Source organism: Mustela erminea, chromosome 15, assembly GCF_009829155.1.
Source record: "Mustela erminea isolate mMusErm1 chromosome 15, mMusErm1.Pri, whole genome shotgun sequence".
Classification (NCBI taxonomy): domain Eukaryota; kingdom Metazoa; phylum Chordata; class Mammalia; order Carnivora; family Mustelidae; genus Mustela; species Mustela erminea.
In genome coordinates this window covers 677072-697206 of record NC_045628.1, presented here as the reverse complement: position 1 = coordinate 697206, position 20135 = coordinate 677072, and the positions used below count along the sequence as shown (strand labels likewise).

Sequence of the window (20135 nt, the reverse complement as noted above, 5' to 3'; positions counted from 1 at the left end):
TGCCGATGGAGACTGAGGCTGACGCCAGTCTTCCTGCCAAGCAGCCTTAGGACCACAGCGTCGCGGAGCAGCGCCCGCACACCTGCACCCGGGGCCTGCCCCGGAGCTGCTTCCTGGGAGGGGGTCAGGGCCACGCAGCTGCTGTGTGTCAGGCCTTGCCGGGCAGCTGTGCCCACCGCACGCTGGCGAGCCCGCACTGGACTGTGCCACAGGGGCAGCCTCCGGGACTCCGCAGACTCCGGTCACCTGCCCTAGCCACCATGTCCTCCCTATGAGAGCATCTCTGCGTGCAGTTTGGTCCCAGTGCAGTGTCCTCTGTGACACCAGGGACGTGCCAGGCCTCTGCTGTGGCTGCGCTGGGAGCAAGGACAGCCGGGCCCTTGCCATGGCACAGCCGCCATCACTCAGTGCCTCGGCTGCACTTCCTGTTAGGGGTGACCCGCAGCCGCAGGGGTGCTGACAGGTACCCCCTCTCCCATGCGGGGCTCTCTCCGCAGCCAGAGCCACTGCCGCTGTTGGGACCAGGGAGAAAGGGGTCTTCTCCAGGGACCCGGGGTGGCTGCAGCTGCAGCTGGCACTCGGGCCCAAGGCAGCCGTCCGCCGTCCCCAAGGCCAACCGCCTTCCGTCTGCTTTCTTCACGGGACGCGGGAACTCCAGAAGCCGTTTTGAGCAATCTCCCCTCTAAAGCGGTCACCTGCTGTGTGCACAGACCTCGGGTACCGCTCAGTGCGCGCCCAGGGAGGGAACGGAGGACTCCGCGCTAGTGACGCCACCGACGGTTTGCGCCGTTGCCACATTCGGTCAGCCGACGAGCTGACAGACAATCACACACTCGCAGTGTCGCCACAGTTTATTACAAATCTGTACATCTCGGTTTCATGGATGAGCGTCTCAAGTAAAAATAGTTCTAGAAATTTAGGACGTCGTGGGCCATAAGGGAGTTACAGAAGGACGTTACGCCAAGTCGTTCTTTTAAAAAAGTCCCAAGTGTGGAGACCTCGAGTATTCACAGCACTAAAGAAGGGAAGCAGCAGAAGCTGGTGGGCCCTGGAAACGAGGCCTCGCGGTGGCCGCGGGCAGGGGCCCCAGTCAGCCCTGTGCCAGCAGCCTGGCCCGGCAGCTCGCGCGCAGCCTGCTGATGGTGGCCATGGACAGGCTCCCGGGCTCGGAGAATATCTTCTGGAACAGAAATGGGGTCCGTTTAAGAAGCCAGTTCAGCACATCCCCACCCACCAGGTAAGGGCTTGCCAGCGGCGCTGGGGGGCCTCAGCCCTGCTGCCGTGCTGTGCGGGGGAGGGGCGCTCGTGCGGACCCTTGAACCCCGAGGGCCCGGGGCAGTTCCGAGCCTGTGGGGAGCAGAGGGCCAGGCCGTCACACCCTTTATGCTCCGTGATTATTTCTGCGGTTACGGCTGAGAAGTTCAGTTACAAACTAGACCACACGCAAGGCTACATTAAAAAGGTTTTTTTAAAGAAATTTCAGAATTTCTCCCACAGGTGCATGTTCAGCCGGCCCTAAGTTCTGGGTGAGTGTTGCGTTCTAACTGGCCACATTCCCAAAGGGGTCAGGTGCATCCTCTGCCGGGCACCAGGACGTCGGCGTGGAGCTGTTTCCACACCAGGATGGCCGCCCTGAGCTGGTGCGAGGTCACCACTTTATTCCCCAGAACATTCTAGATGTCCCTGTGCGGACTGACACATGAGCTGCTGTTACCATGCTGACATGCTTTAATGCAGAAACGCACGTTCGACTCCCTGTCCCAGGGCCGTGTCCCCAACGACATCCTTCAAAGGGGTGCGTCTGCACTCTGTGAGGCCGCACGGCGGTGTCGTGTCCCTGTGGGCACACTGGGGGAGCAGGCCCCACTGCCTCCTGCGCATCCGCACTGCCCTTGGGCAGCTCTGGGAATGCCCGCACTACTGCCCCCGGAGCAGGTGTGTGAATGTGTGTGTGTGTGTGTGTGTATTTGCTAGAGTCCCACACGCACACGGGGGGCTGCTGGGTGGGTGCAGGGGTGATGGCTGCACACCCAGGAACAGCCCAGAGGCCCCGCAGCCATCACACGTGTTAAGGGGGACACCATCTCACTCAAACAAAACCCCGGCGCCCCATTCAGGACAGCGTTGCGGCTCCTATAACACAAGATTGCAGACTCGTTCCCAGACGCCTGCCCCTGCCCTCTGCTGCTTGGCTGCCCCCAATGCTGGCAACAAAGTGCTCGCAACACAGAATCCCTTCTGGACCAGGCATCCAGTCCCACGTGACCAGCCTCGCCGTGGGTCGGCTGCCATCCCGTTCCCCATCTGTACCCCACCATTCAGAAAACACTATAGCCCCTGGTGACCAGGGTCCCCAGCACAGCAGCCACATGCAGCTCGTCCCACGTCCTCGGGGCCGGCCTGAGCGGGGGCCCCCATCCTCCGAGCCCTTGGGCAGAGACCCCAGCTGCTCTCTAGCTCTGTGCAGGGGGCCCTGGGGCTACCTGACTCCACACGGTGCGTGAGCAGCATCCTTGATTCCAGGGCGTTCCGCCTGCAGAAGGCCACCCGACAGCTAGGAGCCAGTGCCCCAAGCGGAGCTAGCCGCTTGCTCCCTCCTGGGCGGTGGGCAGAACCCCCTGGCCCCTGGCCTTCCCAGCACCCTCCACCACCCCCCCTGCACCGATGATCCTTTCGGGTGGGAAAGTGGAAACCCCAAATTTGCCTTTCCCAGTCTCCCTCCGCGGCCTCCTGGAAGGCCTGTCAGTCCTTTGAGCTCCGGCTTCACTCACTCAGCAGATGAGTGGTCTACACGGCCATACCGGATCCAGGACCCTGTTGAGGGCACTGCCCTTTGGGGGGAGGACAGACAACAGACCGTGCGACCCCAGTGGGGCTAAGGACAGCCATCCAGAACCAGAGACACCAGCAGCAAGGGAAGGGCTCCAAGAGGACAGCAGATCAGAAGGCACTGTGCTCCAACCCCGGGGAACCTGGGCCGGCCCAACGGGGATCCCAGCCGCCCTGCAGCCCATCGTGGGGCTTGCAGCCCAGCAGGAGTGGCAGCCATTGTCGTGGGGCTCCAGGAGGAGGTGGGTCTACAGGTCTGAGGGGCCAACAGAGGCAGAGGCCCAGAGGGGCCAGGGACAAGCAGATGGGCTCTCCCCCAGACTACCAGGCAGCGGAGCGGAGCCCGCCCAGACACTTGCCTGCATGAAGGTGTGGCACTCGGTCACAAAACTGCCCCTGGTGATGGCCTTGAACCTCTCGCAGATGTCCACCACGCTGGTCCCTTCCAAAATAAAGGCCTGATGCTGCTTGATCAGGGTCAGGGCCACTCGGAAGATAATCTTGGATCCTTCGTTAAACAAACAGTCCCAGATCCGGAGCACAGTCTGCAGAGAAACACGCGGCATGTCATGGAGCGGGGCGGGGCGGGGCGACCCAGGCAGCCCCGGTCCCAGCAAGGCACATGCTGCACTCACCTCCACGGGCAGGATGTCCACAAACAGGCAGATGAACCAGCGCGACACCACCAGGGGCCACAGGACGCCGTGCCCGTCCATCAGGGCTGCCACCGCTGGCAGCTTGGTCCTCACCAGCTCTCCCAGGACCTCCTGGTCTGTCTTCAGGCCCAGCATGGCGGGACTGTAGTAATCTGCCACACGGATAAGAGATGAAACCCAGGCACTGCGTCCCTGGCCCCCTCTCCGCGGGGAGGGAAGCGGAGCGTTCCAGGGAGCCTCTGCGGTAAGACGCCGGGAGCCCTGGAGCGGCTCCCAGAGCAGCCCCTCCGGACCGCGAGGCCCCGCCATGCGGCAGCGAGAGTCCACTGGCTGTGGGCTCTCCCCGCAGTGTGTTCACAGCAGTGGTTCCCACGACCACCGCACGGAGGACGCAAGTCCGTGTCTGCCCCCAGGGGAGCGGGGAAGAGAGGTGCACTGTGCACACAGTGGGTTACCACCCAGCCTTAGGAAGGGGACCCCGACACCTGCTACCATGTGGGCGAACCACGAGGACGCTGTGCTCAACAAACATACTCTCACGGGCAGTCGGACCCAGCCGCCGGGGCCCGCCCACCCGCTGCCCAGCTAGAGGCGGCTGTGGGGCACAGGGGCAGGCCTGGGGCCACGGCACCCTTGGGGACAGGGCAACAGGTAGCCCCTTCCTGGGAGCCAGGGCAGCCGTGGTCCAGGCAGCCTCGCAGAGGACAAGACTCTGGCCACAGATGTCTACACATGGAGCCCGACGGGCTTGTCCCCTCACAGTCAGGCCTACATGCTGTCTGCACACTCGAGGGCCCAGGACAGTACATTTCCCAGAATTCTAGAAGGAGCCCTCTGACTACAGAAGGACAGCATGAGGTCTACAGTCTGTCCTGTTCATTCCCAAGGAGAACCGACGGCTTGATGTTGGAGACATTCCTTGGTGGCCACAGGAGCCCAGAAAGCATGACACGTGCCGGGGATTTCCGCCGTCCCAGGGCCTGGGCACCTGTGGCCGCGAGACGAAACCACACCTCCCACCGCACGTCTTCCCGGGATGCGCCCACCCTTCCTAGCTCGTCAAGCGACAGGTTCTATTTTAATGCTTAGTTTTGCTATTGAAATCCAGAAGTCATCTATGTAGTGAAATATGGAAACGTGGCACTGTGCCAGTTTCTGGTCGGGCTGCCCCTGCGCCCCGTGGCTGTTCACCGTGGCGAAGGGACGAGATATTCATTAACCGGCCCGGTGAAAACAGGGTCCCTACGAAACAGACACGATGCCACATCCCGTGATGGATCTTCAGAGCCAGGCCACGTGTGATAAAGGACACTGGAAATGATTTCACAGACGCCAAGTCGGTGACAAAGCACAAGGCATCCTCAGGTCTCCCTGCCCCGTCCTCCTCTTGCATCGGGCTGAGCGCCATCCCGGCCCCCCCGGCACCCCCGGCGAGACGACCACAGCCTCTGTTGTCCCTTCCAGTGTCCTGCTCGCGACACAGTTCTCTGCGCCGCATCCCGAGGGAGCCGGGGTTAAGCCTTGGACGGTAAGAGGGTTTGCTCAGCTCCCAGCACGGTGGCCTCGTTCCGGGCCCCAGAGAGGCTTACAGCAGCCTCCAAAAATAGAGCCGCAGAACACGTGCCCAGACGGCCACGGGCCCAGGCCAGTCACCAGGGCAGGAGCGCCTAGACCCCCCCTCGTCCCCGCATTGTGCTGGGATGTGAAGGCAGACAGACCCTGTGCCTCTGGCCCGTCTACGCAGAAGACCCAACGCTCAGTGAAGCCAGGAACAGAGGAGCCTCCGATGTGGACCGAAATCGAGCCCCGCGTCAGGCTGTCCCGGGGGCGGCACGCCTCTGCAAACTGCCTCATGGCCACGTCGGTGCATGGGAGGGCTGAGCCGGGGGTGGGGGGGGGGGGGCGGGCGCCCAGACGGGAAAGAGCCGTGGGACAACGGCTGAGGAGCGAGCGGCCGAGCCGGGTCCGAGAAGACAGAATCAAATTCCAAAACCCGTGCTCTCCGGCCCCATGAGAAAGCGAAGGCCCGGCCCGCGGGCGGGGGCACAGCCCACAAGGTGCAGCGGGGGCGACCGTCCGGTGTGTTCATCCCAGGGACTAGGGACGCACGCCCGCCCCTCTGCTCCCCGGGACCCCTGAGCCTCCCCATCGCGCTGCCTGGGTCCACCCCGGGGCCACCTCGCTTGCGCTGGGCTACGAACCACCCATTGCCTGTGCCTGCAGGGGCAACAGCTGCCAATCCCGCTCAGGAGGCCACCACCCCGCCACAGCACTCTCCCCGCCCTCCCGAGGTCACAGCACCGTCAGCACCCGGGAGCTGCAGGCCCAGGAGGCCTCCGCCTGTCCCCTCCTCCTCCCGCTGGATGTCTGGGTTTCGGTGGTGACGACCTAGAAGAGGCCACCCGTGTCCCCGTGGCTGGCGTGAGCAGCCAGGTCTGGGCGTGCAGGGCCCAGCACACAGACACCTCGCACTGGCGTCCCAGAACACGACTCCTACCCTACATCAATTCCGAAACTGGGGTGCCACTGGCCCCGGGTGGTGGCCGCTGGTGGCTGAGGCTCTGCCGTCCGCGTCGGGCCCACCCTGTGCTTGCCAGAGACCCCGGCCAGCCACGCGGACCCCTGTGTTGCCAACGGACGGATTTCTAGGGAGCTGCTTCTGCTGAAGCGCAGGAGGTCTTCGCGCGCGGTTTCACGGGCACAGACGCCCTCCCCCAGACTGCAGCTCCTCCTTCGGCATATGACGTCTCGTGTCAAAATCGGTTCCTCATTTTCAAGTAACTGAGATTATCAATCACATCTTCTGCAGAATTTCGCGCCAGAACTTCGTTTGTGCTCTGCATCGTGAAGCCGCTGTACGTCTATGTTCTCAGGTCCAAGTCTGCTTCTCCAAACGTCCTGGGTTCACCCGGAACAGAAATACGGGTCTAACCTTGTTTCCTTCCAGGCAGACGGCTGTCACACGAAGGTGCTGACGGCCTGTCTTTCCCCACTGACCCGTCTCCCGTACCGGCTCCCGCAGGCCTGCGCATGGGCAGACCGGTTTCTGCCTCGGCACCGTGCCGTCCACCGCCGACCGGACCCCACAGTGTTCCCACAATCACAGCATCTGGACGCGTGCCCGGGGCTCCTTCCAGCCTGGGTGGCTTCACGCTGCGCTCGAGCTTCTCAGTTAGGCCTTCCTGCATCCCGAGACCCCGCAGCCTGTCAGGATCCGGGCTGCCGCTCTGCCCGCTGTGTGCGCACACGAGGTCGGCCGGCACGGGCGAGGTGGTGCGGGCCCCGTGTCGGGAGCAGACGGGCGTTTCTTCCTCTATTTTCTGCAAAACCGATGAAGAAATGATCCGTTCCTCTGAGGTCTGATGCGACGGTGCGTGTCTGCCCGAGGGTTCTCCCAGACGCTCTCGGCCCTCCGGCAGCTCGGTGAGGCGTGTTTCCTCAGCTCTCCATCCGGCCTCTTCGTTTTATTCACACTCTTGGAGTTCTTAATCCCAAACTCCAGCACTCTTCATTTCTAAGTATCTCGCCCACTTTTTCTGGGCCAATCCTGCCTGTTCTGTCGGCTTTTCCAAAAAACAGCTTTCGTGTCTGCTTACCTTTCCGACGGCTCCTGTTCCGTGTTGCCGGTCCTCACTGTGTGGTCCGCGTGTGAGCGCGTGTGTGCGTGCGCCCCAGGAGCCCGTGCGGCGCGGGCACCTGCCTGCAGGGAGGGCCGAGGTTCTAGTCTGTCCTCGCCGCCACCTCAACTCCTCGCGGGACGCTGGCGTTGGAGCCGCCCGGCTTGTCTGGCCCACGCGCCACGCCTCCTGTCCCTTTCCGTCCTGGCCATTCTATTTGGATATTTTGGTTTTGAATCAAGACCTGTGCAAACTGCGGTTTGGTTCAGCGGCACCTTGTGATAGTAGGAAATGACCTCACGGGCTGACAGAGGTTCAGCCTCCTCCTGTTCTCCAAGCTGGTGCTTGTCACCTCCTGGCACCTGCTCTGCTCTCCTGGGACGCACTGAGCCAGGGCGGGCCATTCACACTCCCTTCCTGGACGAGCCCAGGCCCCCGGAGCAACGCTGGGATGCGGTGGGTTCTCCACAAACCTGTGCAGACGTCCCGGTCCGGGGTCACAGTGCAGTCTGTCACCACAGCATCGGGTGTCCTGCTTCCTCGCTGTTCCTGCCCCCACAGCGCAGACCCCCACGATGAAGCCGGGACGCCCAGGGCCCGTGCCTTCCTCGAAGGTGACCCATCACGGTAGGTCACCGGCACGGGTGCTGGTACCCTCATGGATGGCGGCACGGGAGCCAGAGGAGGCCCCATCTGGAGGCTTCCTTCCTGTCCCGAAACCACTCTGGGTCACGGTTCCCTAAGACACGGGCCAAGGTCTGACAACCATGGGGTGGAGGCCTCAAGTGTCCTCATCCGTAAAATGGATTCGCTCACCGGGCCGTGCAGCACGGCTGTCCTGGCACCGACACATGCTGTGTGCCACGGGGCAGAAGCCACAGCGCCCACTGACACATGGTCGGCCCGCTCTGCCGGGGGGATGCCAGTCCACAGCCCGGCCCTGCGGGAGGCTGTGCGCGGTCCCCACCCCCGTCACGGCCGCGGAGGGCACAGGTCCTGCCTCACCCGCCACGGCTCTCCCCAGAGCAAGCTCCGTCTACACCACACGCCGCCAAAACCAGTGGTGTTTATTAACGAGTAAACTAATGATTCACCTCTAATTAAAATAGTTAAAATTAGTTAATAAAGAGACAAGTAGAGACGTGTGAAAATAACGATTTCCACCTCGGTAACAGCAGCAGTGCTGCGGACTCTTGAGGACGGGTCGCGACACTGGGACCAAGTCTGCACGGGGCCAGGCGGCCTCCCCCGCATGACGCGGCACCCGCACGGGGGTCCACGACGCTCCCCACGATGGTTCAGGCGGGGACCCGGGGCCAGGCCCCAACACTGAGGATTCCAGCTCCGAGACGCGGCGCAGAAGTGGCACAGGCCCCACCGCTGCTCCTTCTCCCCGTAAGCCCCTCCCGCTCCCGGCCGGCCCCTCCGAGCCAGCGCGGCCGCCGTGAGGGCAGCGGGCCCCGGTCGGGGAGGGCCTGTGGCAGGAGCAGTCCACGTACCCGGCAGTATCCTTCCCACGAGAGCATCCAACAGCCAGAAGGCCTCTTCCTCACTCTTGGTGACGAGGATCAGGTATCCGGCTACGAAGTTCATGCCCTGAAGGGGGAAGAGGACGCCTGAGCCCCTCGAGGCTCCGGGACCCTCAGCTGCTCACCACGAGCTGCCTATCCCTCACTCGCCCTGAAGCCTGCGCCAGCCCGTGGCCTTCTGGTGACACCCTGGGCACAAGAGGCAGGAACACCACTCGGTGTCGGGGGCTCCCGGGGACTTGGCCTGGAAGCCTGCGGTCTCTCCGCCTGCCTTCCACCTCGGGACACCGGCTACAACCGGGTCCTACGACGGTCAGACACGTGGCTACATCAGACAGGAAACCAGACCTGGACCCGAGTCTCCCCCAAACCATGAGGAACATGGCCTGACACATGGTGCGGACACATTCTGTGGCAGGGAGGGGGACGTCACGGGGCCCACGAGCTGCAGGCCGGGGCTGGCCCACCGCGGACGGCGTCTGTGCGACAGCCGTTCAGACCCGCCCTCCGCGACCCCCTCCACCGTCTCCACGTTCTCGAAAATGCATGTCCCTCTCCGGTCACGGGGGACCAGTCAGCTTCTCCGACTTCTCAGCCAGCGAGAGGAGTGTGGACCCACACACCCCACACGGGAGAGGCCACATGACGTGGGAGGCCCACGTCGGGAACCACCAGGGGCCGGGGGCTGGGAGCAGCCCTCCGCAGGCCTCCGAGGGACCCCGCCCACCACCCGCTCCGACGGCTTCCTGCACACCCCGACCCGGCGGCCTGCGAGCTCTGGCCTCACCCACGCTCAGCCCAGCGGCTCAGAGTCTGGAGCCGTTTCTAAAAACCGCAAGAGCAGAGGCCAGACTGTGGACGGGTGGTTTCCCGACCACGAGGTCTCCACAGCCCCTCCAGGCCGGTCCTCGTCCAAGACCGTAAGTGATGATGGTGAGAAGCGCCCAGGCGGGCCTCCTCCCCAGCGGCATCGCCTACAGCAAGGGCCAGAGGCTCAGAACCCGCACACCTCTGCCATGGCTTCTGTGAAAGGCCCAGCCCCAGCCCCACCCCCACCCGAGCCTCGCCCATGGCTGTCCACGATCCAACAGCCCGAGGCAGACTTCCCACCCAAGAATCCGGCATGACCAGGACACCGCAGAGGCCGGAGCTCGGGAAGCAGGAAGCCGCACCACCCCTCCAAGGCCAGAGGCCGCGGGCACCGTGTGTTGGGCTGACGACGGGCCGCTCACACGACCCAGCAGCACAGGCCCACGTGGGAAGGCCCACGTGTCCCCCCACAGGCCCTTGGGTCCTTCTCTCTTTCCCTCCCCACGCCCCGGGCAGAGAGATGTCTCGGAGGAAGGATGGGTCCACACGTGGCCTGCTGCTTCCTGCGCAGATCCGCACGGCGTGACAGCCACCGACGGGTAAGGAGGCCAGCTGGTACCTGCGGCCACGGGGAAGACCGGGGAGAGCGGGCGCCAGAGCGACGTGGAAGGGTCTCCCACTACGTCGTGTGCACGCGCGCACACGCACGCTACACGTGTGCATGCAGACACGAGCGTGTGTACACACACCCACAGGCATGTGCACTCACACGCTCCCTGCACCGAGGCCCGGACGTCCGCTCACATAAGGGACTTCCCGTCTGCTCCCTAGTCTGACCACTCCCTACCGTCGGCACCAGAAGAAATCCCGAACAGACGCCATACGGATTCCAACGGCACAGCCTGCGTCGGGGGCTCAGGAGCGGGACTGCGCACTCAGCCGTCCCAGGAGAACGTCCCTGCTGCGAACTGCGGCGCTGCTCGCGCTCACCTTCCCTGCCAGCACGTGTTTCCTGGCGCTCACCTGGCAATAGCCCACACCTTGGTTGTGGCGCCCATAGGCCAGGAGCACGTTGTACAGGGTCTTCTGTAAGCAGGGGTCTGCGCTCTTCCGAAACTTTACGTTGTCCGGGAAGGTCCTGTTCATATCTACAGGGAAATTCACGACACAGAATCATCCAGAGGGCAGAGACAGAACACTGGCCCGTGATGGACAAAAACCCCGTCTGGCAACCCTGACCGCCCTTCACGGAGTCAGGACAGAAGACAAAGGTGCCGGCGGGGTCCCCTTCCCTGTCCAGCCACAGCCCCGCAGCCCAGGAGGCCCCAACAGCACATTCTCCCTGAGGGCGCTGGTCCCGCCGCCCCCAACATCCCCCCCAGCCACGGGGCGCTCAACTCCAGGACCCCAGGTGCCAGGTGAGCTCCGCTCAAAGCCCTGGAATATCCTCCCAATCCTGAACACAGAAGCCCACGGAGCAGCCCTAGCAGAGCTGAAGGACGCCAGTGACCACAGAGGACAGACCCCTCGCATGCCCCGGCCGGCCTTCTGCCCCCGCGCCGGACGGCCCATGTAGACCCGACACCTGCCCCTGGGTGTCAGCCCTGACACGGCTGGGAGGGAGCGGGTTCGTCTTTCTCCCATGTGGGATGAGGGTGCACTGGCTGCATCGCCGGAGCGGACGGAGACACGCCGGACCCTCGGCCCCCTGCTGCGCCATCGAAGGCACCCGGAGCCCACCTCGGCTTATGCCAGTGTCCCCACCGCAGACAGACAAGGCCGCCGTCCCCGCCCGTGGCACCCGAACCGGAGGCCTGCTCGTCCGAGCCCAGCCCTGAGCGCCCGGTGCACGGTGCTCCCCGTCGCGTGTTTGTCTCCAGAAAAGCTTCTGCTCCAGAATTCTGAACGTTCCGGAGCGAGCATCCCCAGGACCGGGGTCTTTCACTAACCCGGACTCTGCAGTGACCGCGGTGCTGGCTCTTCGACACTGTTCTCCACCGGGAGCTTGACCTCGTTTTGAAACCTTTCTCTTCCGATCCCGGGAGGAGGCGTGGAAGGGGCGGTCCGGCTGCGCTCGCACGCGGCGTGAGAGCTCCAGCCTCCGTCCCCGCGACGGGACTCCTCCCGGTCCCTCCGAACGACCGCAGGACCCCGCAGTCCCACTTCCGGGCCGTCCCCCGAAGAACGGGAAGCAGGTGTCCTGGGACAGCGGTGCCTGACAGCCGACTCGCACGAGCAGGCGACCCGAGCGCCCGTCACTGGGCCCGGAACGGGCTCTGTCCCGACCACGGTACTCAGCCCTGAGAGGGAAGGACACCCTGACACGTGCGGCAGCACGGGCGACCTCGACGACCCGGCTGAGCCTAGCGAGCCCGACCCAGCGGTGCAGCTCCCGCCTGTGTCCGTCAGTCAGCTGGGACAGACTGCCGGGGCCGGGCGGGGCGGAGAAGTCGCAGCTGTTTAACGGGGGCGGGGTTTGAGCTTGGGAAGTTGGGACGGTAAATTCTGTTACCTACACTTTACGGAAAAAAATTTTTATCCAAAAATGCAGTCACTAAACAGAGCCTTTAAATTCTCTTTTCAAACCGACAGCAGCAGCATTCTGTTGTATTTGACACCGCGCCCTCCCGTGGACCCCAGGCCTCCCCCAACATGAGGCAGCCCGGAGGCCCCTCCTGCCCCAGGCTCTGGTGTGAGGGCGGCCTTGAGGGCTAAGGGACCCCCTTTCTTGGGCTGGGCACACAGCCCAACCTTACTCCACCAGGGAGCCTCACCTCTCAGCACATTCGAGTAACTGGGTTTTAAAAAATCATTTTGTGGGGTGCCTGGGTGGCTCAGTCGATGAAGCCTGTGCCTTCGGCTTAGGTCACGGTCTCAGAGTCCTGGGATGGAGCCCCGCATCGGGCTCCCTGTCTGGCGGGGAGCCTGCTCCCCCTCCCCACCCTGCACCCCCACTCATGTATGCATACTCTCTCTGAAATAAATAAAAATTAAATAAAAATTAGAAAGATTTGGTGTTTAAGTTTGTATCTCTCAAAAACAAAGAAAGGGAGAGAGATGCCCTCAAAATCTAATTATTCAGTTTAGATTGTCTGGGGCACTCTGCACGTTTACAAACTGGTGTGCCACTGAGAAATCCGGGGACCCCTCAGCTCCCAGACAAGGACGCGAGTATGACACAGGGGCCGCCACGGCGTACGTCAGCACTGTGTCTAAGCCCAAGGGCACTGCCGTCAGCACAAATCCCTCAAGCGATTACCGATTAAGGCCCCGTCCTGACCGCTGGCTCAGCAGCCACGCCCCCCCCCTTCCAGCTCCCCACGGAAGAAACCTGGTCCTGCCCTCGCCCCGGTCCCCACCTGCTGCAGTTTGCAGAGGCATGGGAAACCACTGTTCTCCCCCGGGAATGCTTAAGCTTTGGTTTTCCTTCAGAAAAATAAAATTTTCACTTCAAAGCAGCAGGTGCCTCTTGAACAATGTTTCCTCTGGAACGTGACTGTCCTGGGGGGCTGCCCACCCCACACCCCCGCCTGGGCGGCTCACCTGTCCTGATGGCCTCCTCCAGCCTGTCGTCGTGCTCGCCCTGGAGCAGGCGCTGGTAATAGCCGGGGTTCTGGTCCATCTGGGCCTGGGCTCCACTCACCCCCATCCAGATGCGGGCCCGGTGCTCGAGGGGGACGCCTTTCCGGATATAGCGCTTCACTGAAATGGAGAGAAGAGGCTGCATGGGGTCAGGTGCACGCTGCCCGGGCTCCGAAACCATGCAGAGGCCGTTGAGCCAAGAATGCTCACTTCTCCGCACGTGCAACAGGAGAAGACGGGGACACCCACGTGGCACAGACCCCACGGCTGTCCCACGCTGTAACAGGCAGGGAGGCGATGCAGGCAGCTCCTGGGGCTCCCCCCTCACCAGCACGGACAGTGCCAGACGCCGCCGGCCAGGCCCCGAGCTCCGGCTCAGGGCCATGCAGGCCAGGATCCACACGGGAGGGGACACCTGGGAAACCGGAGGGACAGAGGCCACGCTGAGTGAAGGGACAGAGGCCAGGAGAGGCGCTTGCTGGTCGGAGAGCAGGAAGCAGAGCATCAAGGGTCAGAGGGACGCCGTGTGCGGGGGCGGCGGCTCAGCGACATGGTCCAGCCCTGGGGTGACCGGGCAACGGGACCGAGGTCAAATGGTGGCTCGGGAAAGCACGAGCGCGAGCCAGAGCAAGGGAGGAGGCCCGGCAGGTTTCGGGGCTGGGGTCTGCGTGGCCCCACTGGGTTGGGGGTTTCAGCGGCAGCGGCCACCGCCCTCCGTCCTACACCTGCTCCGTGTAAGTGCAAAACTGGTTTGAGAAGAATATTTTTGCTGATAAGTATGTGAAAAAGTAATCACTCATTTTCTAATGGCCAGAGAAACACAAGAAAAGAAGCCAAAGCCGGAGCTACCCGAACGAACCCCCATTTCCCAGGCAGGTGGGAAGACCTGTGGCGCTCACAGCGACCGGAGGCATCACGTCACGCTTTTAATGATCTTAACTTAACCCTCAAAACAGCTCACCTTCAAAGGAAACACTCAAAGCGTTGTTTTCCTCTCCTGGTGTGTTTTAAGCACCTTAAGTATTCTTAAAAAAGAAACTCACTTGAAAATATATAAAATTTTTTTTAAAGACTTTAAGAAAAAACAAAAGGTCCTACAATGAAAGAAGCTCCACCGTCCACTGTGGGAAGAGCAACACCAGGGGCGCCCGCCGCACGCCCCGGGAAGCATCGCCGGAGGAACACAGGCTCAGTCCCGCAGGGTCCCACGACCGCGCGCCTGGCATGGGCTCCCAGAGGAGGGCCCGTGGCGCCTCCTGGCTGAGCACGACCACGGCCGGGGACAGAGGGACACTGCTCAGTGAAAGTCCAAGGCCACCAGAAGCCCCCTCCACCGCCAAGACAGCAGCCTCTAAGCCGGGATCCTCTCCCGGCGTGGAACCAGGACAGCGGACGTGCGGGCCATGAGCGCACGAGGTGGTCTGGCGGGGCGTCACCCCCCCTTCTACCGAAGGAGCTGCCCTCACCTGGCTGCCCTGTGGGGGGCGCGGCCCACACTGGGGGGACCCCAAAAGGGAAAGACACACATGACAACGACAAACCACTGGAACTTTAAACCTGATGTACCAGTTTGACCTGGTTCCGAAAGTCCCAGGGAAAGACAAGGGAACCTCCCCTCGAGGGGAAGCCGGAGTCCCTACCCGAGTTCGAGGTAACACCGACCGTGTGGGGCTGGTGGAAACAGACACGGAGGGGAACAGAGGACACAAAACCCAGAACGGGCTCCGCACAAGCTTTCTGACAAAGTTGCGAAGCGATGTCCTGCAGGCCAAAAGGCCTTTTGCGCAAGGCAGCGGGTGACAGGCGCGGCTCAAGAAGGCGGGAGGAGGCTGGGCTGGTGGCCACGGCGGGAAGGCTACGGCTTCCCGCACGGTCCATACCGTTGCCAGCAGCCCTGCTCCGGGGTTTACAATGCTGGCGGGTCGCCTCCCCGGCGTCGACCGCCCGCCACACCCAGGCACAGCCCATGGTCACCGGACCCGGAATGTTCCTCTGCGACACCCAACCACCGCCAGCAGACCCAGCACTGGGGATGCGGCACCGAAGCAGCACGAGGCAGGAGCCAGCCTCGGAGGCCCTGGAGGGGCGGGCGGGGGGGGGGGGGGGGGGCTGTTCTCAGTCTTGCTGGGAGGGACGCTGAGCTCTGTGCGTTTGTCTAAACTCAGGAGTGTGAAGAGGTCAGAGTGATTCTCCCTGCAAATTAAAACTTTTTTTAAATAGAAGAAAAGCAAGTGCAAAATGCATGAACCCCTTCCTGGAGTGAGACACTGGGCTCTGGAGGGACCTGCCACCCCGTCCGGCCAGGACGTCACGGGCTCGGAGCTGTTGCAACAGTTTCCAAGGACAAAAGTTTCTGCTGCTTTTGCTGCGTGTTCTCTGGAGTCACACTGTTTCTTCAGCAGAAAATGAAACTAGCTTCCCTGCGCCCAGAGCCTGACCTTCCCCAGAGGGGCTCACCCATCCCTGACCTTGGGGAGTGCAGGCAGCACCTCTTTAAAGAAGGTGCAACAAATCCCCGTGTTCTTTGGTATTTGCCTTTGAAAGTCTGTTTTTGCAATTTAATTCTAACTTAGATGGTGCAGATTCTCTAAGCTACTAGGACGAAGATGGGAAGCAGAAGAATGCCCGGCACTTGGGCCCAGGGACGTGGGCCGGAGCAGGAGCAGGAGCAAAGGACGCCTCAGGCCGGGCTGAGCTTGCCCAACTGCGCGTTCCTAGGCAGAGGGGGAAGAAGCGGTCTCAGGGTCCCCAGTGGGTATCTGCTCCACACGGAACGAACACAGAGGACAAAACACACCTTCACCGCGTCCGTCACATCCGCGAATGTGCAGTCGAGCCGGAAGTCCGGGCTGCCCTCCGCAGACGTGCCTGACACCAAGATCCAGAGGTCACCGTGTTACTGGTGACCTGAAGATTGGCGTCCAGATGAAAGTCGTCCAAAACGGCACCCCACGGCAGGACGGCGAAACAAAACTCGGTCCCAGGATGGGACCAAAGTGGGTGTGCCGGGGAAGCCAGAGGGGCTCTGAAACAGCTCCCGGGCTGTGAATGGGCACTCGCCGGTCCCCTCACGTCGCCGCCTCCCCGGGACGCCACATGCCCGACAACACTGCCATCGGCCTGGAGCTGGTGGGAGAACTCGAGTCTCACGGTTGGAAGGACCCGCGCGCTCCCGCTCCTGCCCGACAGCTCCCCACCCGCACACCCAGCGCCAGCCTCGACACCCAGCGTGACGGAACTGCGTGGCCCACACGCCTCGCACCGGCCCGTGCCCCGCTTCCCGACGACGGCAGGCCGCGGACACCGCCCGCCTGGGCCCAGGCAGCAGGCGCATCAGGACCCCGACATTCCTGCGTCCGGACCTGCGGTGCGGCTCACCCTCCTCAGCACAATCACACGCTAACGTCATCGAGCCAAAGAAACAGTAAAGCAAAAATGAAGTATCTCAATGAAACCAACTTCCATCCTTAAAGCCGACAGGTGCCAGAGCTGAAAGAGGCAGCAGCAAAATCGGGACAAAACCTTTGAACCACGAGAGAAGGACGAGCATCTGGAAGGTTCCGCACCCGGCTGCTCCAACTCCTGCTCCAGCGGAGAGAACGGACGCTGGAAAACAGACACGGGACACAGAGCGTGGCTTCGGGAGGCCACGTAGACCATCATGGGAAGGCTCATTCAAAGGGAAGGTCGCGACTCGCTAGAACCAAACGATAAAACCAAAGATCAGGAGATGAAGGTGCGTTTGCGCTTCACGTGAGAACACAGGCTTCCGCACACACACCCTGACAGTGAGGGCGCGGACCCCGGCCGAGGTCAGCCCTGCGAGCCAGCCGCGGCAGCCGGGAGGCCTTCTCTTGCATGAAGGCCAACCGGCCGTGCGGCTGTCGGCACGCGTGTGTGCGTGCACCGGGCTCCCGCGGAGACACAGCGCCGTCCTGACCATTGCCTCCGCCTCACGCAAGAGTCTGGGCCTGGAGAGGAGCTCGGGGTCACTTTACACCTTTCACTGCACGTTTTACCCCATCCATAAATTGTGTGTACTTCATACACTTGTACATTTTTTAAGGACAAAAGACCAGTCAACTTTCAAGAAGAAAACAAAAGCAGATACGCTCTGGAAACATAGTAACACAGGGGGCAGTAGGGGGTGGCCGTTCTGGCCCCTGGAGGAGGCACACAGTGCACGGGCCTCCACAGTGCACGGCAGGGCCACAGGGACCAGCCCAAGCCCCCCACCCCCGCCGGGGCACCTGCCCCCTGCCAGCCCTCCAGGAATGAGGCCAGCTTACCTCAGTGCTTACCAAACCCTCCCCCATCGGTGACAGCCAGGAGGGGGGACCAGCAGGGGGGAGCGTGTTGGTGGACAGCCCTGTGTCAAGCAAGAGCCTCCCTCCCCCGCGACCGCCCCCCACCCCCGAAGATCAAAGTGTCTCTGCTAACCCTCCTGTTCACCTGCCCCATGCACCGGGACCACTCTGGGCACTATTCACTAATCCCTTTACAAGCAAAAATGGTTTTTGTCACCCCCTTGCTTAAAAACCCTTTTACAGGTGGCCTCTCTAGGCCTGGTCATGTGACTGAACCCTGGTTCCAAGTCCAGCACGCCCGCATTCCATCCCGGTTCTGGTCACACGGCTCTGGCCCAGCAGCTGCACTCAGCCCTCATCCCTCCTTTGTCACAAAGTCCTATCTCAGAAGGTCCCTTATCTGAACTCCGGGAAGCACACACCTACCAACGCCCTCGGCGCCGGCCGCAGGTCCCACCGGGCCCCTCTCCGCAGCCTGGGGAACCCGGCAGACAAACACTTCTTCCTTCATTCCTTCAACAAATTCTGAAGCTATTACAGAGACCCTGACTCCCGCAGGGACACACCGAAGCAGACAGGCCCCAGCCACACGGCCAGAGAGGGAAGGCCTGCGGGGCTGTGTGGTCTAACAGGAAGGACCGGCCATCCCAGATAGGAGCTTGGGAGGGCGTCCCGGAGGTGGCATCCTGGTCAAAGCTTGGAGGAGGGGAGAAGCCCAGAGAGGCAAGCGCAGGCCAGTATTCCTGGGGGGAACAGGTGGCAGCAGCAGGCCTGGGGTGAGGTGGGCTTCGCCCCGAGGGGAGCCGGGAGGGAAGGCTTCCCTGTGGGTACAGGCCAAGGGAGAACGGCGCTCGCTCCCTGGAGAGCAGGACAGCGGTTTTCTTGCCGGCCAGCCCCCCACCCCAGATCGGGTCCCCGGTTTGGAAGGAAGGCCGGGGGCGAGGGACGGGTCTCCTGCGCCTTCCCAGAGCAAGCTCCAGCGAGGTCGCGGCTGTGCGCCCGGGGAGCGCTCGGGAAGCCGGCCGGGCCCCACTCACCTGTGCCGCTTCTCTGGACTCGGCCCCTCCCCTTCAGAAGTTTAGACCATTTTATGGCTCTTCTGGTGAGCACGACCAGGTAGGCCGAAGCGAACTCCTCATAAGCGGCGTAATCGAAGTCCTCAGGCCTCTCAAACCCGTAAGGGTCCACCCTGCGGCCCCAGGAGGAAAGGAACCCGTGAGCCCCAGACAAAGTTTCGCGGGCCCGTGCGCCCCGTGGCCCTGCCCAGGGTCCCCGCGGGGACGAGGCCGCCAGCGCGCGTGGGGCCGGGGGACGAGTGCAGCGGGGGGACCCCGGCCCCACCCCCCCGCACCCCAAACCCCGGGTCCCCATCCCGCACCCCACCATGGGCGAGGCGCGTCCGGCCCCCACGCACCCACCTGGGGACCCGGTCCTGGGCGCGCTCCGCGGACTCCGCGGACTCCATGCCGGGAGGGCGGGGAGGGGGCGCCCAGGAGCGCAGGAACCGCGGGGTCGGCGCAGGGGGCCGAGGGCTCCTGCCGGACCGGAGCGCGTGTCCTTCCGCCGGGCCGCGGGCGCGGGAGGCGGGGCGGTGGGCGGGGCCCAAAGGATGAGCAGGGGGAGGGGCGGCGGGGGAGGGGCGGGGGCGGGGCTGCACCTGCTCCTGCCGCCCCCGCGGAGGGCGGTGTCCGGAGCTGCGGGAGCGGGGAGCGTGGGAGGGGTTAGGCCTCGAGGGAGGGGTGCGGGGTGGGAGGCTGGGGGCGGGATCAAGGCTCCTTGGGGGCGGAATGGGGTTGGGGTGGGCGCTGGGGCGGGGTGCGGTGGGGGGGTCTCTGGGGGCAGGAATGCGGTGTGTTGGGAGCACGAGGCGGGGGGGGGGGGGGGCGGATAGTGTAGGCAGGGGTGGGGGGCGCCTGGACGCCAGATGGGGTGTGCGGAGGCACCCGGGAGCGGGATGGGGTGTGGGGGGCACCCAGGGGGAGGGACGGGGTGCTTGGCGGGGGGGGGGGCCTGGGTGTGGGATGGGGTGCACGCCCACCTGCAGGCTGGGTGGGCCATCAGGAGTCCCCGTCACTCCCTTTAGGAATCCAGTTGGATGTCTCAGAGTTACCCCCAAACGGCCCTGCAGGGCAGGTCCAAAGCTCAGCGTTCTGACCTGCGACCCATGTTTTACTTTCTTTCTGCAGAAAAGAGCGAGTCTTATTCTGCGCTTGCTCTTTTTCAGTCTACGGCAAGAGAACAGCGCATGGATGAGATCCTAATCCCCGCACCCACCTGGGGGCCTGCCCCATTCCTTCCCGCAGCAGACTCAGACTGGGGCCTGGGTTCCAGCCGCGCCCGACTCCCGGGGAGCCCGGCCTGGGAAAACCTCTGGCTGGCTGGGGCTCCCGCGGCCCAGCAGATGGGGGTACAATGCACCGCCTTGTGGGATTGCGCCGGGGTGGGTGACGCGAGGCTAACAGCTCGGGATGTAGTCTGCTCCCCACAGGAGGCAGAAGTCAGGGCTCCCTCCTCAGCTGCCTCTTCCCAAACTTGGAGTCAGAATCTTGGGAGCGGGAGTCATGGCCAGGCGCTGTTTGCAGCTCAGGCAAACGTAGGCACACGGCTCCGTGTGGTTGCTACTTGGGACAGAGCGGTCCCCCGGAAGCAGCTGGTCAGGCACCCTCTGACGCTCCACAGCAGCCCCGGTCCCCGGCCCTTTACTCTGTCCTGAGATCTCAATATCGGGGCATGAAAACCATGTCTAGGCCACTTGTCAAATGGGGGAAACCACAAAAATTTGCCAAAGCTGTTGTGCACTTTGGT

General features: G+C 63.2%; 1 protein-coding gene across 2 annotated transcripts; it reads right to left on the bottom strand.

Moving 5' to 3' along the window:
* Positions 1 to 836: 836 nt before the first annotated feature.
* On the bottom strand, positions 837 to 18795 carry GRTP1 (growth hormone regulated TBC protein 1). Of its 2 annotated transcripts, none has more exons than XM_032314276.1 (8): positions 18749 to 18795; positions 18368 to 18519; positions 12985 to 13143; positions 10465 to 10589; positions 8602 to 8698; positions 3465 to 3637; positions 3189 to 3374; positions 837 to 1180 (listed from the first exon to the last, which is right to left on the bottom strand). In XM_032314276.1, the coding sequence occupies exons 1-8, from the start codon at positions 18793 to 18795 to the stop codon at positions 1091 to 1093; spliced, it is 1029 nt and encodes a 342-aa protein (XP_032170167.1). In that variant the 3' UTR covers positions 837 to 1090. The 2 variants fall into 2 exon arrangements, with proteins under 2 accessions (XP_032170167.1, XP_032170168.1); XM_032314277.1 differs by having other exon boundaries at positions 837 to 1177.
* Between the last annotated feature and the right edge of the window lie 1340 nt (positions 18796 to 20135).

What these genes read in the sequence shown, in the direction of transcription:
- GRTP1 (XM_032314276.1), bottom strand. Translation starts at nt 18,795, where the DNA reads ATGGAGTCCGCGGAGTCCGCGGAGCGCGCCCAGGACCGGGTCCCCAG. An exon ending in GCCCAGGACCGGGTCCCCAG is followed by an intron (nt 18,520 to 18,748) that starts GTGGGTGCGTGG and finishes CTGGGGCCGCAG; the next exon opens with GGTGGACCCTTACGGGTTTG. An exon ending in GGAGGAGGCCATCAGGACAG is followed by an intron (nt 10,590 to 12,984) that starts GTGAGCCGCCCA and finishes ATTTCCCTGTAG; the next exon opens with ATATGAACAGGACCTTCCCG.